We start from the raw sequence: 26,047 nt of genomic DNA, 5'->3' as shown, positions 1-26,047 counted from the left end.
TGGCAGGCACACGCGTGCGTGTGTGTGGGTGTGTTGTGTGTGTGAGGTGTGTGTGTGGTATGCATGTGTGTGTGAGGTATGTGGTGTGTGTGTGTCGTGTGTGTGCATGAGGTGTGTGGAGTGTGTGTGTGTGTCAGGTATATGTGTATCAGGTGTGTGGTGTATGTTGTGTGTATGTATGTTGTGTATGTGTGGTGTGTGTATGTTGTGTGTGTGGTGTGTGTGGTGTGCGTGTGTGTGTAAGGTATGTGGTGTGTATGTGTCATGTGTGTGTGCATGAGGTGTGTGTGGGGTGTGTGTGTCAGGTGTATGTGTGTCAGGTGTGTGGTGTATGTTGTGTGTGTGGTGTATGTATGTTGTGTATGGTGTGTGCATGCATGTTGTGCATGTGTGTTGTGTGTGTGTGTGTGTGTGTGGTGTGTGTAGTTGCTGTGCCTGGGAAGGCTTTCTGGCTGCAGAGGCACTGCAGGTTTGGGTTCTGAACAGCTGGCCTGGTGGGCTCAGTCCTGGAATCTCTGACCTTGTGCAGCCAGGGTGGACAGCAGAGGCCAGCTGGTGGGGGTAAGATTGCCCCTGGGTGACGGCTGGGTCTCTCACCCTGGAGGGGTGCCAAGCAGACTGCTCTCTGCTTCCCTGACCTGCAGCCCCTTCTGGCACCCCCGGCCCTAGGAGCTCAGGGGCACTGGAGGGTTCTGCTGGCCGTCCTCTCCCTGGCCAGAGGCCTCCACCCGCCTAGGCGTCTCCAGGGAGCCCCACCCACCCGCAGTCACATTTCCTGCTGGGGTGAGGGTGTGTGTCTAGGGTGACAAGACTGGTTTGCATTCTCGGGTACTGGCTCATTGTTAGAGGTCTGCTTGTTGGGGGGAACCACTAGTCACCGGGCATTTGGAGAAGAAAGACTGAGAAAGCACACACATCAAGGTGAAGCCTCAGCGTCTCCTCCGGAGGAGACAGGCCTGTTCCCGGCCTCTGGCTTCCCTCTAGGCCTGCCTGCAGAGTTCCGGGGGGGGCGGGGGGGGTCTCTAAGGACAACTCCACTTGGCAGCCTCCCAGGACCCAGAGGACTCAAAAGGAGGCAGCTCCGAGGCCCCGTGCTCCGAAGCCCACCCGGCTTTTGGCCCTTGGAGGCGCCCTGAGCTCTGCGACTGGGGCCAGGGTCCCTCGGGCCACGGACCCTTGGCTTCCTCTCGGGGCGCTCCCCTCCGGCGGCCTCAGTTCCCTCTTCTGCAAAATGGGCGGGTGGCCAGCCTCTGCGCCCCTGGGCGCTGCGGGGGCGGGGCGGCGGGCTCCGAGGGCGGCCGGAAGGGGTGTCAGTGCGGGGGCGGGCCCCGCGCCGCCCCGCCCCGGGAGGCAGCCCGGGGCGCAGCATCCTGGCGCGGGCCTTGGCGGCCGCTGTCACTGCCGTCGGGGAAGGTCCCAGCGCGGACATGGCCTTTCGCGGCGCCCGCCTGGGCCCCAGCCCCCTGTGCCCTGCGCAGTAGCCCCGCACAGAGGCGGCCTCGACGGTGCCGACGGCGCAGACGGCCGGGCGGGCGGCATGGAGGCGGCGCACCTGCTCCCGGCCGCCGACGTGCTGCGCCACTTCTCGGTGACGGCCGAGGGCGGCCTGAGCCCGGCGCAGGTGACCAGCGCGCGGGAGCGCTACGGCCCCAACGGTGAGCGCGGGGCCGGCCGGGGCAGCGGGGGCCGGGCCGGGGCAGCGGGGCAGCGGGGCCGCGCGCCGCAGCCCAGGTTTCCCCAGCCCCGCGGCGGCCGCGGAGGGCCCCCACCCCACCCCCACCCCCAGCTCTCGGCCCCCGCGGGCGGGCAGGAAGCGAGGGCTCCGGAAACCCCTGCAGATGTTCTTGGGGCACCCGGCGAGACGGCGAGGCCACCTTCGCGGCGGGTGTGGGGTGGGCGGGTTCCGGGTCCAGCTCCCGCTCCGCGTCCCCCTCCCTGCAGCCCCAGGACCCGCACAGTCCTTGCAGACTTCCCCCCCAGCCCCATGCACTCTGGCACGCTCACCCGCGCCGGCGGCCAGCGACGGGTCCCGCGCGGCAGGGCAACCCCCCGGCATGGTGCAGGTGCACACCCAGACCGCTGGCGAGGGACCGCCGGGGACTCGGGCCCTGCCGCACAGCCGTCCCCAGGGTCTCCTCGGAGGGCTCAATAAAGTGCCCAGAAGGTGCAGCATGTCAGCTGGCAGCCTCGGTGCCCCCGCCCCCACCCCACCCCCACCCCCAGGTCTTCCTCTTTCTGCAACCCGAGGCGGATGTGGCTGGCGGGAGTCGGTGGGGGCTTTGAACTGCCGAGGCGAGACCCACCCCCCTGAGGGTGGCAGGTCCAAGTCCTCACTCAGGGAGCTGCCTGGGAGCCTTTCACTCCTCGGTGACCCCGAGCCGCGCTGCCCACCTCTGGGCAGGGAGGGAGCCTTCCGCTGTTGCTGTCTGCGGGAGGGGGGGGGGGGTATCATTTCTTCCTCATCTTCAAAGGAATGTGGGATTCTCCATCTACCCAAAGGCACAGCAAGTGCCCGGCGTGCCCCCGCCGCTCGGGGGCCTGTGTAGAGGTGGCAGGTGCCTTCCAGGCCGGGCTGTGCACACCTTCGCCCCCCGCAGACGGCTAGAGGCCCACGTGGACATGGCCCCGTCCCCCAAGCACAGCTCGTGCTTGAGTCCCTCAGGGCTTGGGGCTCGCCCTCCCAGGGTTCCCAGGCAGCCAGAGGGGAAGGCGCCCTGGCCTGAGTGCCTCACCGCTCCCAACTGGCTGAAGATTAAGAAGAGCTGTCAGAAAGGGAGCTTTGGGTTTTGTATTGGTTTATAAAAACCACCTCTTATATAAATATTATCTTTCTGGAGCAGAAATCCTTTTTCAAAAAAATTAGTTGCTATATTTAGTTGCGCTGTGGGAGGAACTGGGGAGATAAATATTATTTAATGCCCCCATTAGTGACTTGGCAGGGAGGGTGTCGGCTGCTGCAGGACGGCGGGCGGCAGGGCCTGTTCCCCCACCCTGGGGTGGAGGTGGGGGTGGGGGTGGGGGTGGGGCCGGGGCAGCAGGTCCGGGGTCCACAGCCTCTTCTGTGCCGCTGTGGCCTCCCGCGTGCGAGTCCCGATTCCCAGGGGAAACTGGAGACCCAGCCCTTGGTTCTGCCTCCAGAGTCGCACAGATTCTGTCCTGTGGGACCCTGGCCACTACCCCTCTCCTTTCTGACCCCATGACTTTGTTGGTCCAGCAAAAGGGGGCTGACCGAGAAGGAGGGAGACCCTCGTTCTCCCAATGCGCTTTTGCCCGGGCAAGGTGCCCTGGCCACTGAGCGTGTGTGTGAGGTGATGGACAAGGATGTTGGTGTGCTGTGTAGGTCCACAGAGGGGGGTGTGCACGGGGGGGGGGCAGGGGTGTGTGGGTGCCTCGGGTATGTGCATTAGGAAAATGTGGGGGGCCACCGATGGCTCCCCTGCTTCCTCTGTGCGTTGACAGTAGTCATGATGAAAGCTGATGTTCACTGAGCACTTACTATGTGCCAGGCTCTGTTCTCAGGACTTGCAGCTCTCATTTCTTCCTGAGAACAGCTGTTGTCACCCGCATGTTAGAGAAGAGGAGGCAGCTGAGGCACCAGGAGCTTAGTCAACTTGCCCAAGGCCACAGAGCAAGTGGTGGAGCTGGGACTGGGTGCCTGTCCCCGCCGGGGCCTCGCTCTCCCTGTCTGTACAAGGGGCTCATAGTTTCTACAGGCTCTGGGACCTGGTGCGGGGGCCTGTGCTAGGAGGTGGGGTCAGCTAAGCAGGAGCTACTCCAGCTCGGCCCCCAGCCCCTGTCGAGCTCCAGGGGGCTCTTCTGATGGCTTTTCCTAGGAGGCCTCAGGGCCCTGGACGTGGTCAGGTGAGGAGCGGAGAGCCAGCTGCTCCTTCCCGCCTCCTGCTTTCCCTGCCCAGCTCCCGCCTGAGGGGGCGGCCGGGTGTCCTGCCGTCTCTCCCGGCACAGCCTCTGAAGGGGGACTGCTAGGGGCTTGGACCCTAGCTCTGCCCCTTCATAGCTGTGTGACCCTGGATAAGACTCTGCCTCTCTGTGCCTGCGTTTCTTCACCCTAAGTGAGGCTGCACTAGGCTCCACGTCACAGCGTTGTTTGTGGGTGTTCGTTACACCAAACCATCCCTCCTTGTAGCAGAAGAGGCTGGCGTGGCTTTGGGCCAGAAACTGGATGGCGGGGGGGGGGGGGGGGGGGGGGGGCTGGGCCTGCTGGTGGAGGGGAACACCCCGAGGACTAGCGTCCCCACAACCCCAGGAATCTATGCACCTGCAAGGTCGTTAGCGCTGGAAACCACAAGGAAGTCATTTGCCTAAGTCTTGAAGTTTGCAAATTCTGCCAGCGGGAGGCAGGGCCTGGGGATCCCGCCCTCCCACCTCAGGGCTGGGGGGGGGGGGGGGGGGGGCCTCAGCTGTGCCCTCGGCGAGTAAACCAGCCAGGAGTCCCCCTTACACACAAAACACCGCCTGTGCCAACCGCAGCCTAGCCGTGTGTCCTCTGAGGCCCAGCCGGGCAGTGAGCAGCAGGCGCCTGGCCCACTGCCTTTCTCTGCAGGTCCCAGCGGTGCTCAGGACTCCGCTTCCTCCGGGGAAGGGTTTTCGACATCCCTTAAGCTTATTTTTTGAATAAAAATTAAAATGTGCACACAGGAGGACAACGTTCAGAGGGTAAAAAGGATACACAGTCATGCCTCCCCAGCCCTGTCCCCAAACATGAACTCCCAGTGTCCCCGGGTCTTGGGTCTCCTCCCCAAGACATTCTGCGCCTGTGCACATCTAGACCTGTGATCCACCGTCTTTTTACACGGAAGAGCGATTGCTCGGGCTGCTTTGCCCCTGCTGCCCACGGGACAGTGCCACGTGGAGCTTCCTTGGGGTCCCCGTGGCTTTCTCGTGTGGCCGTTCCAGCATCTCTTGTCCGGCCTTTGATGGGCGCTAGGGTTGTTCGCAGCCTCTGCAATCACACAAGTCACAAGGCTTATCCTTGACCCCGGGTCATGTCACTCTCGTGAATATCACCAAAGGACAAATTCCTAGAAGTGGAATTGCTGGGTCAAAAGGCGCGTGTATTTAACTTTTGGCGGTCGTTGCTAAATTGTTCTCCATAAAGTCGCACCAGCTGACCTGCCAGTTGCCCCCCTCACCAAGGCAGTGTGCTGTTGGCCATTTTAATCTGCGCCAACCTGCTAAGAAAAGTGTCCTCTCGTGTGGTTTTATTTTACATTTCTCTGCTTCCGAGTCAGCTTGGGCATTTTTTTCAGAGGCTTAGGAGCCATCTGATTCCCTTATGTTCATGAACCGGCTGCCCATCACCTTTCTGGACGTGAGCCAAGGCAGGAGGCAGGAGGCAGGAGCCAAGGTCGGGCACGTCCTGTTAAGTGGGCCAACACCCAAGGTCCCTGGAAAGCCCAGTGACGTGGGCGTCAGGAGGGATCCTGGGAGGCCCAGGGTTGGTATCTTTTTAGGGGCGCTAACCTCCTGGGTCTCAGGCAGCCATCTGTGCGGTGGGTGTGACGGCCGGCCGCAGGGCGGCCAGGTGGGAGGGCTGGTTCCGAGTTAGATTCCCGCCAGCAGTGTCAGCTGTGGCCTTATCTCCTGCCCTTAGCTCAGGCCCCAGGTGGCCGCTGGAATTTTTGGGAAGCCCACAGAAACCAGGTCAGGAGGATTGGGGACAGGCAGGAAGGAGGAGGGAGAGAGATCCGAGCTGCCAGCCTCCGGCAGACTTGCCCTCCGTGGCCTCCGTGTCTGAGGCAGAGCAGAGATGGACCCTGAGACCCCCCTCAGGGCCTTGCGGATGAGAACCCACTCTCGGATCTGAGGGGCGTGGCTCTGCAGGGATTTAGAAGCTCCAAGTCTCTCAGGCTTCACTCTGGTTTCCACACTCTCATTGGGCAAACTTAGTGCCCCCTCCCAGGGCGGGCCTCAGGCGGTCCCCTCAGAACTCCCCATCCCCCTGCACCGGGAGCTTCCTGAGGCGGGGCCAGGTCTGCCCACAGCACAGCCGGCGCCCCGATGCTGAGCAAAGCCTTCTCCGGGTACGTTGGTGCCAGGTCAGCCGGGCAGGCGTGGGCCCCGGAGAGCAGGACGCGCTCCCAAGGCCCCCTGCAGCGCAGGGCCGGGCTGCCCACTCTAGGTGGGCCCTGGAGACCGGGCAGGGCCAGGTGGGCTGGGCGGGGCCGCCCAGGTAAGGCCTCTCCTTTATTCTGCAAGTGACAATTTAATTGCTCTGTAAATTTACCTTTGAGGAAGACCTTGGTGAGCACTTGCCTCTCCCGGCTGGAACTGACATTTAGAAGCTGAAATACCAGTTTCCAATGTTGTGAGAAGGAAGGAGTCCAGAGGGGGGATGAGGGGAGCAGGTGGTGCTTGGGGCCTGGGGGCAGCCCTGGCCCTATACCCCCTTCTCCCGGGCTCTGGGCTGTGGGCAACTGAGTAAACAGTTCTGCAAAGCTGTGTGGACGCAGGGGTGACTCAGCGCCTGCTGTCCTCCCTGAAGGTGCTCGGCCAGGCCAGGCGGGGCGGCCCCCTCTCCGGTGACTGGCCAGGGCAGGGTGATCCGGGGAGGGGACTTTTCCCCGGAAGCCTTCCTGGGAGGCTGCGTTCAGATGAGGAGACGGGAAGGGCATCCTGCACAGAAGGAATGGCCCCTGCAAAATCTTGGAGGGGGCACCAGGGGAGGAGGTGGCAACCCCGAGGTGCCTCGCGTGGCTGGCGGATGGATGGACAGACGGATGTCTAAGATACGGGGGGGGGATTCTGGAAGCCAGCCGGGCAGATCGAGGAAGGCCTTGAAGACCATGCGAAGGGTGGTCTTTATTCTGCAGGCCAGGGAGAGCCACTGATCTATAAACCAGGCAGAGACGGGGTCTTTCCTTCATTTATAGATGTTAATGTGTAGGCGCACCGACACATTATTCCAGGTGCCGGGGACATTGCACTTAACAAAGGCTGTCACGGAGCCTACATTCTAATAACTATTATGGCTAATGTTTCTTGAGCATGTACTGTGTGCCGTGCATATTCTAAGTATTTTATGCATAGCATGCCATTTAATCTTCACACCACCCCTGGGACATAGCTACTGTGATTATCCCCATTTTGCAGATGGTGAAACTGAGGTACAGAAGGGGTCACAGAACTACCAAGAGATAGAATAGGATTTGAAGTCAAGTCCTCTGGACCAGACTCCTTGCTCTAACCCTGAAGTTCCTCTGATCACATTCTCTTTTGCCCCCCCCAGGACCCACAGGCTAACTCCCAACATCCCCTTCAACCCCCACCCCCCCCTCCTCGGGCAGCCCAGCCCCACATCAGGCATCTGGGGGCAGGGGCCAGAGCAGAGGTCGGCTGGGAAAGGCCGTTAGTGGGAGGTCCAGAGGTCCATTCCAGAAGAGCAGTGGGGCTGCCTGACCCCGGGCTGGCCCAGCCGGGCCCTGGAGGGAGCACTCCTCCTGTGCAGCCTGGCGGGTGGCACCTCGAGGTGGGCAGGGTGGGGCATTCTCCTCATTTAACAAACGGGCATCTGGCACTGCTGAGAGCCCAATGCCACCATTTCAGGGGGGACTGGTTCAGCCCTCCCCCACTATGTGCAGCCTGGTCGGATCGCAAAGGGGAGCCAGCATCGTGCAGGGATGCCTGGGAGGGGCTAGCGGGTGCTCCATAGGCCCTGGACTCAGTCACGCGAGAGGAGAATCGGTCGTCTAGGGCAGTGGTCGGCAAACCGCGGCTCTCGAGCCACATGGGGCTCTTTGGCCCCTTGAGTGTGGCTCTTCCACAAAATACCACGGCCTGGGCGAGTCTATTTTGAAGAAGTGGCGCTAGAAGAAGTTTAAGTTTAAAAAATTTGGCTCTCAAGAGAAATTTCAATCGTTGTACTGTTGACATTTGGCTCTGTGACTAATGAGTTTGCCGACCACTGCCCTAGGGTTTTGGCAGGATTGGAGTTTGAAGCAGACCAGGCCTGAGCTGGCAGAACCTAGTAACCCCAAACAACCCCTGTGAGGACAGCAGAGCCTTGGGACAGGGGTGGTTCTGGCTGGTGGCTCTGGGGCCACAGTAGAGGGATGAGCCAGTTGATAGGAGGAGAGCCATCCAGCTCAACAATCAGGACATGAGACACCAAGTTTTTTCAGGTGACCTTGGCTGGGAGAGGCAGAGGGCCCAGGAAGGCAGGACAGCCTAGGAGTTAGTGCAGGAGGTCCTGAGCAGAGGGTTGAGAACCAGACTACATGAGCTCAAAACCCTTCTTGCCACTCCCACTTCCTGCTGTGTGTCCATGAACTTGTCACCCAACCTCTCTGGGCTCCAGTTGTCTACCCTGTAAAATGGGAATAATAATTGAATGCTCCTTCTCAGGTTGTTTGAGAGTCACAGGAGTAATGCACATGAGGCGTTAGCATGGCATCTGGCATGTGGCGAGCCAGCACGGCCATGGCATACTCAGCCCCACGTCGGGCGACATATGTGCCGAGCCAGCTCAGCCAGGTTCGGTGAGCCTGAGAGGGGGCGGTGAAGGATTGAGAAAAGACAGACAAGAGAAGAAAGCTGGGTCTGGGTGGGACGCTGTCCTCTCTGATGGAGAGCTAGCGACAGCGCCACAGCCTGAAAGCCGTGTCCTTATTTTATAGCCAGATTCCATGAGGCAAAGTAAGGGCGTGGTCAAGATGTTTACAACATTCTCGTGGGTTTCGAATCTACTCAGTTACATGCGCCTGAACTCTATCAAGCCCACATCACTCCGCCACGTGGGGCCACAGGTTCGGACCATAAGGTCAAGCTTACAACAATAGCCTTTGGCTATAACTGTGCTGGGAGGGCTTTGCTCTCCAAGCTGGGACCTGCACGTGACCATGAGAGGACTGTGCCCTCTCATTAGTCCGAGGCTTGAACCTGTCCAAACACTGTGGCCGCTCTCCACACTGGCGCACTCAACTCTAATAATCCTGCGGTAATTTATCGCGAGCATCCTCGCTGTGCTCAGCACACAATGTCCTCCCATTGACCTTTGGAGATAATGGAGGTAAAGCACCTGGCACGCTGCTTGGTACATAGTAGGTGCCCAGTAAATGGGGCTCTTATTAACATGAACGATTATCTTCACAGCAGCCCTTCAGGGCAGGGTGGACCCCCATCTTCCAAACGAGGCTCAGAGCCCCCAGGGAGCCAGCTGCTCAGCAGGACAGAAGCACGTGTGTGTGCATGTGCAGGCTGGGCAGGCTGTCTGCTGTGATCGCATGGCTGGCTGGGCCTCCCCCAGGGTCAGTGAGTGGGGACAGAAGGGGAGCCTTGTGGTAGAAGCCAGGTTTGGGGAGAAGGGGGTATCAGTCAGGACTAACTAGACTCTGCGGCTGTAACAACCCCCAAATCTCAATGGCTTAAACAATAGGGGTCCTGTCTTGCCCACTCTGAACATGTGTATGTCAATGGCAGGTCACCTGGGGCTCTGTCTACTGCACCCCGTGACTCAGGTGCACAGACCAGACACAGCTTGCAGACTGCTGGTTTCTGCAGCAGAGGGACAAAGAGCACCTGACCTGTGCTGCCCAGTACGGCAACCACTGGCCTCGTGTGGCTATTGAAATGTAAATGAGTGAAAATTAGGTAAATGCCGTAAGCGGTTTGGCTCAGTGGATAGAGCGTCGGCCTGCGGACTGAAAGGTCCCAGGTTCGATTCCGGTCAAGGGCATGTACCTTGGTTGCGGGCACATCCCTAGTGGGGGGTGTGCAGGAGGCAGCTGATTGATGTTTCTGTCTCATTGATGTTTCTAACTCTTTATCCCTCTCCCTTCCTCTCTGTAAAAAATCAATAAAATATATTTTTAAAAAAGAAAATTAGGTAAAATGTAAAAGTTAGCTCCTCAGTCACGCTAGCCGCTAGCCACGTTCCCAGTGCTCAGAGCTGCCGGTGGCTGGTGGCTGCTGAGCGGGACACGCAGCTGCAGGACACTCCGTCTCAGAGAAGTTCTTGGAGCGCACGCTTCCCAGGTCCCTCCCCACAGTTCAGTGCCACAGCCTGGAACTAACTCAGGTCCCTCTTTTCACACGTCCCGTGGAGGCCGGGAAGTGCCTGCAAGGTGGGAGAATCGGAAGTAAGTTCTCACCTAACGACATAGGTTCTTGAAACAGTTGCAAAACGATTTATAACAAAACCAATTTTATTACGGGCTCATGGGTAGAAACTGGTTAAGTTCCTGCGGCATCTCATCCACATTATAACGAAACGACACTGCACGAAATGTTCGCTGAGGACCTGCTGTATTGGGGGGACAGCATAACGACCACCAAAGACTGGGTCCTGGGTCAGCTTGTGGGTCAGAGAGCAGAAGGGGGGACCCGCATGGAAGGGTAGAGAAAGAACTCGAGAGGCAGGGAGAGGGTGGCTTGAGGGGAACTAGCTTCCCAACCCCAGGCCTTGCCCCTGCCCAGAAAAAAGAACGCGCTGAGGAATATGGTGGCCTAGGCGCCGTGTGCCTAACCGAGGGGTGAGGGAGGCAGCGGGAGGGGTTCAGGTGAGACTTACAGGGAAGCTCCCTCTGGTCAGGGACCCTGAAGATCCCCGCGGAGGTGAGGGCTAGGAGTCTCCGGGGCGGAGCGCGGCAGAGGCAGGCTGATGTGTGCCCGAGGAGTTAGTGCAGGAGGCACTGTGCTGGGCCGGGGTGGGCATGGCTGAGACGACCTCTCAAGGACCCTAGTCCATTAGGGAATTGGCCCAGAAACCCGCCTAGCCCTCCCCCCGCCCCCGCCTTTCCTGTTCACTTCAGCTAAATAGATCAGAAGGAAAACGTCTGTTTGATTTTAATCTCAACGCAGGACACTGGAGATTACATTTTCCACGGAAAATGTCAGCCGCTGCCGAAAATAGGACTTTGGCGAAAATGCTAGAAAGTGTATTTTTAGGTTATATGTTTCCCTCCTGGGTTCCTGCAGCCAAACCACCAAGGGCTGCTTGATACTCTTCATGGTTTGGCTGCCAGGTGCAGGCCCCGGATCTTCCAAACAGGTGGTCTGCGAGAAAAATGATTGGCGGGCACTTGAGCCCGAAACAGGTGGACAATGCAAGGACCGGGGTCGAGGAAGAGGAGGAGGGGGAGGAGGGGGAGGAGGAGGAGGAGGGGGAGGAGGAGAGCCAGCCTGGGGTGGGGCCTCAGAGTCTGACCCAGCTCCCGAGTGATGCCAGTGCTGCTGGCCCAGCCTGTCCTCGGAGGAGCCAGGGACAGGGAGGCAGGGCTTAGGTAGGCTGGGCCCCCGGGAGCTGAGCGTGCAGGGGTCCTCCCCGCCTGGCTGCTGGCTGCTGTGGCCGTGTCCAGGGGAAGCCCTGGGGTGTGGGGGTGGGGCTCAGACCTCGTTCTGGTGCAGCAGGTGCGTCAGAGGCAGCCCAAGCCCATGTTCAAAATTCGAGGGGTCAGGGTGGGGGACGTTGATCAGGACTGGGCAGCCATGGAGAAGGAGCCACGCAGGGCAGCTGCTGACTTGCTGTGTGACCTCAGGGTGCCTCTGTGACTGGGGGAGGGGCTAGCCTGGAGGCTCTGAAAGGACTCTCCTGGCCTGGTCTTGTCCTGGGGGAGCCAGGCCACACCAGACTGTCCTCAGAGCAGGGATTGGGAGTGGGGGCGTGGCGGGGGGTAGTGGAGGCCATTCTGTGACTCCAGAGAGCTGTGGGCGTGTCTAAACCATCGTGGGGGTCCAGGCAGGCAGAGAGGAAGGGGCCCCACTGCATAACCCAATCGTCTCTTGTCTCCGCATGGCCCCCACGGCTGCTGGATCCCGCAGAGCTCCCGACCGAGGAAGGTGAGGCTTGCGCCAGGGCGGGCTGCAAGGCCACTGGGTGACATCCTTGGGCCATTCATGGTCACGTGTGTCCTCCCCTCCTGGGCAGAGTGAGGCCCTGCCGAGCCCCCGAGCATCGCCCACCTGCGCCTCTCCAGGCCTCGGGGTCTCCCTCTGAATGGTGGGGGCGGGGGGGGGGGCGGGGAGCAGGCCAGGGGGTCTCCGAGGCTGTCCCAGCTCTGAATGGGGGCAGGCCAGCTGGTCGGGGGCCCAGGCCTCACACGTGTTCCTGTTCCCAGGGAAGTCCCTGTGGGAGCTGGTGCTGGAGCAGTTCGAGGACCTTCTGGTGCGCATCCTGCTGCTGGCCGCCCTGGTCTCCTTTGTAAGTGGGGCCCCGTCCCACAGCATCAGGCAGCCGGTGGGAGGCGGGGAGCCAGGCCGGGCCGGTGCTCAGAGCCCCAGGCTCTGAACACAGGGCTACCCTCCCCGCCATTGGCATCCCTGGGCCCCTGCCCACCCTGCCCTGCTCAGAGGTCAGCTTCCCCTGTGAACCCTCGCAGCCCCCACTGCACCCCACTCCCATGTGTCCCGCCCTGGCTGCCAGCGTCTGCCCCTGCCCCTTCCCATTTTAGCTCAGGGTTTCTCAGCCTCAGCACTACCGACATTTGGATCAGCTGATCTTTGTTTGGGGTCTGTAGAGTATTTAGCAGCACCCCTGGCCTCCACCCACCAGATCCAGTGGCACCCCCTGTTGTGACAAGCAGGCCTCCAGAGGTTGCCAAATGTCCCCAGGAGACACAGTCACCCTGGCTGAGAGCCCCTCTGTGGCTCCCTGTGCCCTCGCAAGACTTCAGGCCGGAACCTCTTGCCACCTCCCGGGGCTGCTGCATCCCTTTGCTCTTGCCCCTTCTCGCTGCCCAGACCCCTCCTGGACCCGCAGGGCCATGGGGTCAGGATGGAGTGGGGAGGGGGACAGTGGTTGTCATTGGGGACTGAGCAGCAGAGACCCAAGGGTGATGCAGGCACGCGGCTGCCCTGAGGACAGACAGGATTCCTGCTCCCATCCAGCGCCCGGCAGGGCCTGGGGGGAGACCTGGTCCTGGTGACTTGGAGTGGAGGGGCAGCAGGGACCCTGGTGGGCCTGACCCTTCCCCTCTAGCCAGCTGTGTCGAGCCCTCCTGGCCGCTCCCTGTTCCTGTGGAGACTGAGGACTCTTACCGAGAAAAAAGCCTACCCTGAAATGGCTGAGCCGAAAGGGTGCGGGGACAGACGGACACATTGAGGCAGTGGAGGGGAGTGACAAGGTCCCAGTTAGGCCGAGGGGTGGGAATGAGACGCGGACCGGCTCTCCTGCTTCAGGCCCGGGCTCTGGCTGGAATCGGGTGTGTCTGGCCACCGGCCTCCTGGTGGGAGCCTGAAGCAGGATCCGCTGGGCTTGTTCAAACAGACTGTGGAGTTTCTGACTCCAGAGGTCTGGGATGGACCCCAAGAATCACATTTCTAGCAAGTTCCCAGGTGGTGCTGCTGCTCGTGGGGGTGTGGGCCCCACGCTCGGAAAACCGCAACGAGGCGGACAGTGAGACCTGCAGCTGTCAGCTGTGCAACGGGCCCACGTCCCGGAAAGCTGGCGGGTGGGACTGGGCTGTGGTGGTCACTACCCACAGAGGCTGCGTGCCCTAAGCCACAGCCTTCTCCCAGCAGCCCTCTCCAAGCCCCCCAGGGGCCTCTTCCCCCAAAGCAGGGAGCAGACAGGAGACCCAGGTACCAAGGAAGTGGTCAGCAGACCCTGGCCCACAGCAGAGCCCCAGTTCACCAGCTTCGATCCCGGCAGGTCCTGGCCTGGTTCGAGGAGGGCGAGGAGACCATGACAGCCTTCGTGGAGCCCCTGGTCATCATGCTGATCCTCGTGGCCAATGCAGTCGTGGGCGTGTGGCAGGTGGGAGACATGGGGGTGGGGCTGGGCTGCTGGGGTGACCTCTCCCTGGTGCTGGAGTCCTGCCTCCAGCTCCATCCCAAGCCCCGAGGGTGTCCCTCCAAGAGGGCGGCCTGCTGCGGCCAGGAGTACAGACTGCGGCCTGTCCCCCCACCCCCGCCGTGCTGCAGGAACGCAACGCCGAGAGTGCCATCGAGGCCCTGAAGGAGTACGAGCCCGAGATGGGCAAGGTGCTGCGCTCCGACCGCCCCGGTGTGCAGAGGGTCCGCGCGCGGGACATCGTCCCTGGAGACATCGTGGAAGTGGCGGGTACATTGGGGCCTCTTCTCCTCCGTGGTGATGCTGGCGAGCCCGTCCCTCTCTGTGCCCCGTCTTTCTGGCTGTGTGTGTAGATGTCCCCAAAGCTCTTGGCCCAAACCCTGTTGGACCGGTGAGACCAGAGGCCAGAGGACAGGGCCTACCTGAGGGATCACAGCTAGGATCCCGCCTCCCAGCCCCAGCCTTGGGTCCTGGGAGCCCTCCTGGCTTTCCCAGGAACCCGAGGCTGGGGGTGGTGCCCAAAGCCACCCTCAGCCAAGCCCTTCTCTCTCCGCAGTGGGAGACAAAGTGCCTGCTGACCTCCGCCTCGTGGAGATCAAGTCCACCACGCTGCGAGTGGACCAGTCCATCCTGACAGGCGAGGCCCGGGGGCTGTGCCGAGCGGGGCTGGGTCAGGGGATGGGGGTGTCTTCACACGGGGCTTCTAATTACTGATTCCATGACCAGGTGAATCCGTGTCCGTGACCAAGCACACAGATGCCATCCCAGATCCCAGAGCTGTGAACCAGGACAAGAAGAACATGCTGTTTTCTGTAAGTCCGTGGGCCTTTTGCCTGGACAATGATAATAGAAAGAAAAACATTTAGATGAATCAGTTAAAACCTTCATCGGTTATTAACAACACATATAAGTTTATAGTGAAATAATAGCTGTGCCTGTATTAGTTTATTTAATCTTCATAAGACAACACCTTTGTTATCTGCATTTTCCAGCAAGGAAATAGGCACAGAGATGTTAAGTAAGTGGCCCAAGGTCACACAGCCAGTGAATGGCAGAGCTGGGATGTGAATTGAGACATTCTGACTCCAGAGCTTTTCCTCTTCCCTGCTAGGTTTATCCTGCCTCAAACTGGAGAGGGGTCGAGTTTGTCTATTGTCATTCAACGGAGAATCTTCTAGAGCAGTGATTCTCAACCTTTCTAATGCCGCGACCCTTTAATACAGTTCCTCATGTTGTGGTGACCCCCAACCATAAAATTATTTTCATTGCTACTTCATAACTGTAATTTTGCTACTGTTAATGAATCGTATTGTAAATATCTGTGTTTTCCGATGGTCTTAGGCTCTACAGCAGCGGTTCTCAACCTGTGGGTCGCGACATTACAAAGGTTGAGAACCGCTAGCAGGGTCGTCTAAGACCATCGGAAAACACAGATATTTACATTACGATTCATAACAGTAGCAAAATTACAGTTATGAAGTAGCAATGAAAATAATTTTTTTTTGGTTGGGTGTCACCACAACATGAGGAACTGTATTAAAGGGTCGCGGCATTAGAAAGGTTGAGAACCACTGCTCTAGAGGAAGAGGGTTGCTAAAGTGGTGGAGGATGGCAGGAATAGTCATTTCTCCTCGGGGCAAACCAACCCCCTAAGTCACGATGCCAGCCCCCCCTGGCTCTTTTCAGGGAGATTGATGGGTTCAACCCTGTTGGGAGTGACCTTCCCCTGGGGCTCAGAGGGACTTAACTAGTGATGCTCTCAGGCTGCCCAGAAACAGCCTGAAGCCTAGCACGGAAGCCACAAGGAAGGCTCAGGTCGGGGGGCAGGCCCAGGGCACCAAGTGATAAGGGGCTAGAGAAGCTCCCTGGAAGGGAGCAGAAGTGGGAGAATGACCTTCACCCAGAGCTCTTCCGGAGGACAGCGCCCTGCCTTGGGGTGGGAGGGGATTCCGAGGGCGTGCTCACTAGGAGCCTTTAAGGAGGTTGCTCTGGCTAACTGCAGGTCATTTCCTCAGCTGAGGGCCTGCAAGTGGGGGGCGGGGCTGCATGGCTCAGGGCAGAAGAGGGGCTGAGGCTGCCACCAGCACCCCCCTCGCTCCGTCCTCAGCACAGCCGCCCGTCTGAGGGGTACTGAGCTATGAGCCTCCGGGAGCAGCCGCCTTGGGCCTCTGTTGGACCATTTTTGAGAAGAGGACATGGAAGCTCAAGGCCGGCCGGCCCTTACACTGGCCCTTAAAGTCCTGGCTGCCCAGGATTTGACTTGGGCCTTGGAAATGGATGGACTTAAGGTCAAGTTTTCCGGATTCACTAGTAAATATTTACGGGTGGTTTACCTGTGATCACAGTCAGTCACATTCCTGCGTGGCCGATTTGTTGTTTATGAATCTTACTTTGATGGGTTGGTGCTATGCTGTGCTGGTTGATTATACTGTCAATATTGGCCTGGCGCCCAGGAGGTGTGGCTCAGTGGCTGAGCGTCGACCCATAACCCAGGAGGCCATGGTTCGATTCCCAGTCAGAGTGATCCCCAGTAGTGGGTGTGCAGGAGGCAGGTGATAGATGATTTTCTCTCATCATTGATGTTTCCATCTCTCTCTCCCTCTCCCTTCCTCTCTCTGAAGTAAATAAAAGCATAGTTTTAAAATATTGGCCTGGAGCTTCCTCTGTGCCAGGCCCCATGGTAGGCACTGGGGATATGGTGCTGAGCCAAGCCCCTGCCCCCGTAGAGCTGGCACTGTCACGGAGAGGGCAGCAGTAACGGCACCGTATAGCTGCGTAAGTCCAGGAGCGCTAAGCGACACGGAGAAAGAGAGCCACGCGGGGGATAAGAGCCCGACCCTGCAGGAGCAGGGGTCCTGCGCCCTTTCCCTGGTGCTAAACAGCTCTCCCCTCCTCCCTGGCCAGGGCACCAACATCGCCTCTGGCAAGGCAGTGGGTGTGGCCGTGGCCACGGGCCTGTGCACGGAGCTGGGTAAGATCCGGAGCCAAATGGCGGCCGTGGAGCCCGAGCGGACGCCGCTGCAGCAGAAACTGGATGAGTTTGGGCGACAGCTGTCCCATGCCATCTCCGTCATCTGCGTGGCTGTGTGGGTCATCAACATCGGCCACTTTGCCGACCCGGCGCACGGCGGCTCCTGGCTCCGAGGTGCGGTGTACTACTTCAAGATTGCCGTGGCCCTGGCCGTGGCCGCCATCCCCGAGGGCCTCCCGGCTGTCATCACTACATGCCTGGCGCTGGGCACACGGCGCATGGCACGCAAGAACGCCATCGTGCGGAGTCTGCCCTCCGTGGAGACCCTGGGCTGCACCTCCGTCATCTGCTCCGACAAGACGGGCACGCTCACCACCAATCAGATGTCTGTCTGTCGGGTGAGTGTGTCTGGCCAGCTTGGGGTCCCACTGGTGTTGCTCTGTGATGCTCAGCAGGCTCCACTCCGCTCCTCTCTGGGGCGAGCCCTGGCTCCTTTTCGGCTGGGGGTGGAGGACAGAGCCTGTAGGATGCCCCCTGGTGGGGAACAGAGTCAGGATTTCGTGGGGCAGAGCAGCATAGTCTGGCCGGACATGTGTCACTAGGCAGGTCATTGCCCATCTGTGAACCTCAGTTTCCTCATCTGAAGTCTGGGTATGCCAGCCCTGCCCGGTCGCCATAAAGGGCACAGGACAGGGTCAAGTACAGCCTTGAGGCATCTGACCAAGCTGGGCCTGGACCCAGGTTCTATCCCGCTCTCCCATGACTCGCTATGGTCAACGCCTGTCATCAGATCCACCAGCTCCAGTGTCCTGGGAAGAGCCAGAGCAGGAATTATTCATTCCCTGGAATTCGATCCCAGATCCTGGCCCTGCTGCCCACATGCTCCAGGGATTCTGGCTGAGACTCTAGCAGGTGCAGAGGGCAGACGGGTGGGTGAGGTGATGGTGAAGGTTGTGGATTTCCCACCTGTCTCAGGCCCGCCCTCCCCCCCCCACCCCAACACTCCTGTCCCACCTCTGCTCCCACAACCTGCCCACTGGGCCTTGGCAATCCAGGCTCTGGATCTGAGACTTCAGAACCCAATGGAAGCCCATCAGAGGCCGCCGCAGGGGAGGGGGCACCAGCGGCCTGGCTGCTCGGCAGCCCCTGACCTGCTAAAATGCCTAGTGGGACTTCATTTGAGCCGTGTCCTTGACTGAGAAGCACAGGGCAGGGCGGTTGTGGAGGCCTTATGTGCTGGACGGTGGCTGAGAAACCTGACTTCGTAGGGCGGTGCTGGCTGGAGGGCTGCCCCAGCAGCGGGGAGGGGCGCGTGAAGGAAGGGGCATTTATTGAGCACCTGCTGGGTGCTGGGCTGGCCATTGGTGTGGGAATGTGCAGCGAGGCAGCTTCCAGGAAGCAAGAACTGTCTCCCTGGCAGAGCCGGCTGGCAGGCAGGAAATGGGCTGCCCAGGGCCGGGAGAGGCCCCATCTCTGAGAGGCACAGGCAGGGCTGGGGGACCCAGCAGGCCCTCTGGGCGGAGCTCACTGTGTGTGGACACCTTTGGGCAGGAGGGTCTGTGCCCCAGAACGGGCTGTGGGTTTTCTCCCTTAGAGGCCAGGAACCCATCCCCTTGAAGGGGAAGAAGGGGCAGGTGGACGCTGGTCCCACTTCCTCTCCAAGTCACCAGTGGAGAAACAGGCTCAGGGCTCAGCCAGGAGTCACACTGCAAGACGGCAGGACCCAGGCTTCCTGCCCCAGCTCAGGGCTCTGTCAAGCTCCCAGCGGCCCCCAGAACATTGAAGAGTCTGCTGTAAACCCCTCAGGGGTCTAGAGCAGTGGTCGGCAAACTCATTAGTCAACAGAGCCAAATATCAACAGTACAATGATTGAAACTTCTTTTGAGAGCCAAATTTTTTTAAACTTAAACTATATAGGTAGGTACATTGTTATTAACTTAATTAGGGTACTCCTAAGCTGGCCTTTGCTAAAAACTCAAAGAGCCAAAGAGCCGCATGTGGCTCGCGAGCCGCAGTTTGCCGACCACTGGTCTGGACACACCTGGGCAGAGCAGAGGTTCCCGCCTCAGCCTGGACTCTGTACTAGACACAGCACCTCTGTGAGCCTGTGGGAGGGAAGGCGGGTGGCTCCAATGGGGGCCCACAGGACCCCAACCTGGGGCCAGGCTTTATTCAGACTGGCTGCCAGGGAGGAGGGAGGTGAGGGCCCATCTCAGCATGCCCCTGTGCTCCCCATCCTCAGATGTTCGTGGTAGCTGAGGCAGAAGCTGGCGCATGCCGTCTGCACGAGTTCACCATCTCCGGCACCACCTACACCCCAGAGGGCCAAGTGTGAGTGCTGGGCGAGGGGCCGTGGGTGGGCGGGGCTTCCAGGGGCAGGGCCAAGGCCCTGGTGCTGACCGCCTGGCTCCTCAGGCTGCAGGGGGAGCAGCCGGTGCGCTGCGGGCAGTTCGATGGGCTGGTGGAGCTGGCGACCATCTGTGCCCTGTGCAACGACTCCGCCCTGGACTACAACGAGGTGGGCCGCTACTCCGTTTCATGGTCTCCCCAGGACAGACCCTTCTCCCAGGGTCTCAGAGCTCCCAGGATTGGTGGCACCTGCCGTTTTGGAGTGCCACACCCCAGGAGCACTGCCACCCCTACACACACACCCCTCAACTGCCACCCCTTCCTCTTTCTCACCTAGATTTGGAACCCTGCCCTGGGGCTCTTGGACTGTGGGGGGGTCTGTAATGTCAGGGGCTGCAGGGCCAGGGAGGGTGTTTAAAGCAGAAGGCACAGCCCAGCAAAGGCGAACAGACCACAACAGCCTGGAGTGATGTAGGCGTGAGTGCCCCTCCCGGTGGCTGGCAGGAGGCCACACCAGGCCAGGCCCAATGCCAGGCTGAGGCCAGACGATAGCCACCGAAGGGCTTTCACCAAGGGAGGGGCATGGTCAGATTCACCTTTACCAATGCCACCCAGGCTTCTGTGTGGAGGATGGAACAGGCAGGGCAAGACTGGAGCCAGGGAGCCCTAGGTGGTCATCCAGGCCAGGGAGCTGCTGGCTGCGGCCTCAGGAAGATGGGGGGTCGGAGAGAGACTGAGGAGCCAAGATCCTGGGACTTGGTAACGGGCTCGATGAACAAGAGGTGGAAGTCAGGGCAGCTTCCTGGCTGTGACTGTAGCTATAGTGACTAAGGTAGCAACTACAGGGAGAGGAGAGGTGGCCTGACGGTCCCCGAAGAGCAAAGTCCAGCGGGCAGCAACTGGACAGGTGGGCTGAGAGCTCAGGGGGGCGGTCTCGGCCGGCTGGGCTCTGGCATTCGTGAGCACGTGAAGGGTGGTGGAGGCAGGGGCCACATGAGACCTCCGGGAGAGGTGGGAGGGGAGGAGCAGGATCGGAGAGCAGGATTTACAAAGAGGAAGGAATTGGGAAGGAGGCTGAGGAGGAGCCAGGAGAGAGAGGCGGAGGGCAGGGAGGGTGCAAGGTGGGCTTAGAGCTCAGGGGAGAGGTCTTGGTGCCGGAGAAGGGAGGGTCGGAAGGGAAGGTGAGCATCAGCGCCAGACACCACTCAGACCCCAGGTTAGCTGGCTGGGAAGGGCCCACAGGTCTGATGCAAAAGAGGCTACAGGTAACGGGCAGAGGGAGCTCCAGGGAGCAGGAAGTGGCGGGGAGGTGAGGCTGGGAGCCCTCTGGGGGCCACCCTTCCCCTTACTCCTGTACCCTGGGCCCCGCCAGGCCAAGGGCGTGTATGAGAAGGTGGGAGAGGCCACAGAGACAGCGCTGACTTGCCTGGTGGAGAAGATGAACGTGTTCGACACCAACCTGCAGGACCTATCCCGAGTGGAGCGAGCTGGCGCCTGCAACGCGGTGAGCAGGGTGGGGGCTGGGCCACATGGCTGGGCCTTCTGGGGCATCTGGGGAGGGGAGAGAGGAGGACAAAGTCCTGGGAGGCCTCTGGGAGGAGGAAGGACCTCAGACCCTCGTACTACTTGGCTAGGAAGAAAATCGAGGAAAACACTGAGTGAGGCCAAGACTTGGGAGTTGGGAAGTGCACAGCATGGCGGGGAATTGGCAACTTTATGGCACTTCTGGGGCTGGAGAGGGAGATGGAGGCCTCAAACGCGGGGGTCAGAAGAGAGACGCCGCCCTCCATAGCAAGAGGCTCTGTAGGGGGCTGAGCGGCTGGCGAGAAAGCAGTGGTCGCTGGCTCTGCCCCTCCCGCCCTGACCCACCTGGGCCCCACAGGTCATCCGTCAGCTGATGCGGAAGGAGTTCACCCTGGAATTCTCCCGAGACCGGAAGTCCATGTCAGTGTACTGCACGCCTACCCGCCCCGGCCAGGCGGCCCAGGGCAGCAAGATGTTTGTGAAGGTGGGAGCTGCCTGGCTGGCTGGGGCCTCTCCATGCGTGCGGTTCCTGGGGTCCCTGGGGCCCCTGGTCTCCCGTCCTCTGAAGAGCACAGACTGCAGCTGTGGGAGACGAAGGGAGGTGTGCGGCCCACCGTCAAACAATGGACCCGGAACCAGGGTGGTTGCCTGCCTGGGGGGACTGGGAGCAGGATCCAGACGTGGTGGAGGTACAGACAGGGACAGGAGCTGAGGCCTGCCCCTCGCCATGGTCTCCGCTCTGAGCTGAGAGGCACTGCCTGGCCACACAACCTTGGGGTCACCCATGCTCTGCTGTGGGGCTCAGTCTCCCCATTTGAATAGCAGGGCTGGGCTGGAAGCCCCGTGCCTCTGACTGGGGGTGGGGAGGTGGGTGGTGCCCCTCCTCGGTGCTCCTTCCCAGAGAGGGAGGAACCCGCCCCGTCCCATCCAGACCTCTGCCCGCAGCACCTCCTGTCGCTGCTTTGGAGCCTGGAGGAGGAATCGCAGCCCTGACCTCACTGCAGTGGCGGCGTCAGCCCCTGTCGGAACGAAAGGCTTCTGTGGGCGGCTTGGGCTGCTTCGAGAACGTGGCCCTGCCTTTGGGGAAAGGGAGAAGCACTGATGGGATGTTCAGGGCGATTCCCAGGCGTGGGGGGCGGTCTGAGGTGCAACCTCGAGGTCACCGAGGAGCCTGCCACCCCCGGTTCACCTTCTCAGAGCCAGCCACCACACCCTCAGCGTGGCTCTATTCTGGTGCCCAAGCAGGGCCCAGCCTGCCTCCTGCTGCTGAGCCCTCTATAGAATTGGGGTCCCCCTCCCCCACAAAATGCTGCAGTCATCTCAGCGCAGGCTGGTGGGGGGCGGGTGCCATCCGTGGCGGCCATGACCCGCCCATTCCCTTGGGGTCTTCTCACCAGGGGCCCCTCGGTTCCCACTCTGAGCTTTCAGAGGACGGATTCTGGGCCTCCTTGGCTGTGTGTCCCCTTGGGTGGCCTTTCGCCATATCGGGGCCGCAGTTTCCTCGGTTGGTCAGGAGGGAGGAGAGGGGTCCTGACTGACAGAGTCGCCCCTCCTCATGCTGCAGGGGGCTCCGGAGAGTGTGATCGAACGCTGCTCCTCAGTCCGAGTGGGGAGCCGCACAGTACCCCTGAACACCACCTCCAGGGAGCAGATTCTAGCCAAGATCCGGGACTGGGGCTCAGGCTCGGACACGCTGCGCTGCCTGGCGCTGGCCACCCGGGACGCACCCCCGAGGAGGGAAGACATGCAGCTGGATGACTGCAGCAAGTTTGTGCAGTACGAGGTGGGTGCCAGTCGCCCGGGGTGGGGGGTGGGGGTGGGGGAGGGGAGCAGGCGTCTGCCTGCAGCGGCTGGGCGGGCAGCAAGGGGAGGAGGGGTCCCGGCCCCACTGGGATCTGCCCCTCCCTACAGACGGACCTGACTTTCGTGGGCTGCGTGGGCATGCTGGACCCTCCGAGGCCTGAGGTGGCTGCCTGCATCGAACGCTGCCGCCGGGCAGGCATCCGTGTGGTCATGATCACGGGGGACAACAAAGGCACGGCTGTGGCCATCTGCCGCCGGCTCGGCATCTTCAAGGACACGGAGGACGTGGTGGGCAAGGCCTACACAGGCCGCGAATTCGATGACCTCAGCCCCGAGCAGCAGCGCCACGCCTGCCGCACGGCCCGCTGCTTTGCCCGCGTGGAGCCTGCACACAAGTCCCGCATCGTGGAGTACCTGCAGTCCCTCAACGAGATCACCGCCATGGTGAGGCCACAGGCGGGCGCCGGTGGGGGGGGGGGGGCGCGGGGTGGTGCCGCGTGGGGGGAGCACACGCCACACGGCTTGGAACGAGCAAGCGTGAACCCCTGCCTCGGCTTCATTCTTATTTTCCCCAGCATTGTGTTACCAACACCTCTCCAACACAAAGGCAAATTGAAATAATTGTATAGCGGAGCTTATATGCCCACCAGCTAGATGCTGCAAATCACCTTTTGTTATCATTGCTTTAGCGCAGACCTGTCCATCTGTCCATCCCCAATCCACCTTTTGTTGGATGCCTTTCGGAGTTGTAGGCATCAGCACCCTTCGCTCTCACGTGCTTCAGAATGCGTACTCTAGGGAGCAGTGCTTGTGGTTCCGTCTTTTTCCTTTTTAAGGTAAAACTTGCATGCGGGGAAATGCACACGCTTTAAGCATGCCATTCACTTGATGAGTTCTGGCAAATGACACACCTGTGTCATCCAAACCCTTCCCGGGAGCATTACCATCAACCCGTGAGTTTCCCCCATGCTCCTCCCCGCAGGCCCCGCTCCCGCAACAGGCAACAGGCAACCGGCAACCGCTGCACTGATTTTTCCAAGATAGTTCTGCCGGTCCTAGATTTTCATAGGAATGGAATCACACAGTATGGACTCCTTTGTGTCTGGCTTCTTCCTTTGGAGATTTATCCGTGTTGCTGCGGGTTTCAGTAGATGATTGCTTTATTATTATTATTATTATTGATTTTTTACAGAGAGGAAGGGAGAGGGAGAGAGAGTCAGAAACTTCGATGAAAGAGAAACATCAATCAGCTGCCTCCTGCACACCCCCTACTGGGGATGTGCCTGCAACCAAGGTACATGCCCTTGACCGGAATCGAACCTGGGACCCTTGAGTCCGCAGGCCGATGCTCTACCCACTGAGCCAAACTGGTTAGGGCAATGATTGCTTTTTTAATTGTTGAGTAGCATTCCATTGTGTGAGTACACCACAGTTTATTCGTTCTCCTGTGCATGGACATGGGGTGTGAGCCCCGTTTTCTCTCATTCTTTTTTTTTTTAAATATGTATTTTTATTGATTTCAGAGAGGAAGGGAGAGGGAGAGGGGGAGAGAGATAGAAACAGCAATGATGAGAGAGAATCATTGACCGGCTGCCTCCTGCACGCCCCCTACTTGAGATCGAGCCTGCAACCTGGGCATGTGCCTCTCTCATTCTTGATTGCTGACCTATTCATCAACACTATCTCACTTTTGACTTAGACCTCGTCCCTGACCTGGCCTCTGTTATTAATTTTGACCTCAGCCTAACCAGTCTTTTACCTTCACTTTAATCCTGACCTGTGGCTCAGCCTGGACTTGGATAATGAACTGGGCACCAACCTTGACTTGATTACTTGAAACCTTGTTCTTGACTGTATTGTTGTAGGCCCCTGACCTTGACCTTGACCATCTGAATCTGATTCTTTGCTTTTAGCTCAACCCTGATATGGATTTCAGTTTTTACTTGGACCCTGACCTGATCCCTGACATTGATCTTGATTCCCCCAACCCAATACTTTATGTTGACCTCAACTTTGATCTGTCTTCCAATCTTGACTTTGACTGAATGCCAACTTCGACCATCACATCACTCCTGATATGGGCCCGAGCCTTGATTTGGCCTCTGACTTTGACTTGACCTCTACCTTAATCTAATTTTTTAATCTTGAGCCTGAGTCCAGTCTTGACCCTGACCTTCCCCTTGACTCCACCCTTCACCTTGACTACAGTACTTACCTGGTCCTTGACCTGAGCCACAACCTTGACCTGATTCCTGACTTGCCCTTAACTTTGTCCTTAACAGAAACTTTATCTTCTGCTCTACATCCAAACTAAATTTCATCCCCACCCACCCTCCTGCTCATCCCCACCTCACCATCTCCTCTGGCCTTAGACCTGGTCTGCTCCCCAGCTTTGTCCTTGCCTTCACTCCTTGCCTTCCCTTTAGCCTCATCCCCAGCCCAGTTTCTAAGCTCATGACCCCACATTTGTTCTGTCCAGCTGTCTGCTTCCGAGGGGACATCCTCTGAGCTTGGGGACAGGCTGAGTTGAAGGGAGTTGGGGGGATAGAAAGGAGCGGTCTCAGGTGTGAACCCACCTAACCTGGTCTCCAGACAGGAGATGGGGTGAACGACGCCCCAGCCCTGAAGAAGGCAGAGATCGGCATCGCCATGGGCTCCGGCACAGCCGTGGCCAAGTCGGCAGCAGAGATGGTACTGTCAGATGACAACTTCGCCTCCATTGTGGCTGCAGTGGAGGAAGGCCGGGCCATCTACAGCAACATGAAGCAATTCATCCGCTACCTCATCTCCTCCAACGTGGGCGAGGTCGTCTGGTGAGACCCCACCCCCTCGTCCCAGCCCTCTAGCCCCGTGGTCGGCAAACTGCGGCTCGCGAGCCACATGCGGCTCTTTGGCCCCTTGAGTGTGGCTCTTCCACAAAATACCACAGCCTGGGCGATCTATTTTGAAGAAGTGGCGTTAGAAGAAGTTTAAGTTTAAAAAATTTGGCTCTCAAAAGAAATTTCAGTCGTTGTACTGTTGACATTTGGCTCTGTTGACTAATGAGTTTGCCGACCATTGCTCTAGACCATATGCTTCCCTGAGACCAGGGAAACGCCTGTTCCTGGGATGGGGCTGCTGGGATGGAGGAGCATGTGACTTGCCCTGGCTGGGGCCTTCCAGGGTCTCCCCTCAGGTGGGCCAGGACGGGGACACCTTGTCGCTCTCGAGGCCCTGGTGTACCCAGCCCCCAAGGAGGTGCCTGAAAAGTCCTCTATCACCCCTCCCGCCCTAACCTTCCCACGTCCAGAGTCATGCAAATGGGAGAACTAGCCCCACCTCTGGGCAGTGATGTGTTCGTGTGTGTCCGTGGAGGGTGCGCACAGTTGTGAGTACGCATGGTGTGTGTGCCCGAGTGAGAAGTGTGTGTGTGTGTGTGCACCTGTGTTCTGTTGCACCTTTGGGGTGAGTACAAGCACAGGGACTTGTGCAGGTGTATAGCTGTGTACACGCTTAGGTTAGCATGTGAGAGATGGCTGTGGGGAATGGGGAGCTCGTGTTTGCCTGGACACGTGAATTCTGCATCTCTGTATGTGGGGCAAGCGTACAGGTGTTTGCTTGTGTTTGTGGGATTGTGTAGCCTGTGCTGGTTTTTTGCTCATGTCTGTGAACAAATG

At 59.5% G+C, this 26,047-nt stretch overlaps 1 protein-coding gene across 1 annotated transcript in view; it reads left to right on the top strand.

Moving 5' to 3' along the window:
- Nucleotides 1–1,370: 1,370 nt before the first annotated feature.
- ATP2A3 (ATPase sarcoplasmic/endoplasmic reticulum Ca2+ transporting 3) overlaps nucleotides 1,371–26,047 on the top strand; it is a 35,164-nt gene continuing 10,487 nt past the window's right edge. The window contains exons 1-15 of the mRNA XM_079798156.1: nucleotides 1,371–1,655; nucleotides 11,776–11,793; nucleotides 12,072–12,154; nucleotides 13,604–13,708; nucleotides 13,876–14,014; nucleotides 14,301–14,381; nucleotides 14,471–14,556; nucleotides 16,649–17,113; nucleotides 18,958–19,046; nucleotides 19,131–19,233; nucleotides 20,437–20,568; nucleotides 20,947–21,072; nucleotides 22,153–22,371; nucleotides 22,500–22,835; nucleotides 24,984–25,204. Coding sequence (XP_079654282.1) covers nucleotides 1,538–1,655; nucleotides 11,776–11,793; nucleotides 12,072–12,154; nucleotides 13,604–13,708; nucleotides 13,876–14,014; nucleotides 14,301–14,381; nucleotides 14,471–14,556; nucleotides 16,649–17,113; nucleotides 18,958–19,046; nucleotides 19,131–19,233; nucleotides 20,437–20,568; nucleotides 20,947–21,072; nucleotides 22,153–22,371; nucleotides 22,500–22,835; nucleotides 24,984–25,204 — 2,321 coding nt within the window. The 5' untranslated portion in view covers nucleotides 1,371–1,537. The remainder of the gene's footprint in view (nucleotides 1,656–11,775; nucleotides 11,794–12,071; nucleotides 12,155–13,603; nucleotides 13,709–13,875; nucleotides 14,015–14,300; nucleotides 14,382–14,470; nucleotides 14,557–16,648; nucleotides 17,114–18,957; nucleotides 19,047–19,130; nucleotides 19,234–20,436; nucleotides 20,569–20,946; nucleotides 21,073–22,152; nucleotides 22,372–22,499; nucleotides 22,836–24,983; nucleotides 25,205–26,047) is intronic.

The sequence above is a fragment of the Cnephaeus nilssonii genome (genome assembly GCF_951640355.1).
Source record: "Cnephaeus nilssonii genome assembly, chromosome: 19".
Taxonomy (NCBI): Eukaryota; Metazoa; Chordata; class Mammalia; order Chiroptera; family Vespertilionidae; genus Cnephaeus; species Cnephaeus nilssonii.
The sequence above is the reverse complement of the archived record's forward strand: the minus strand, read 5'-3'. Positions and strand labels throughout refer to the sequence as shown.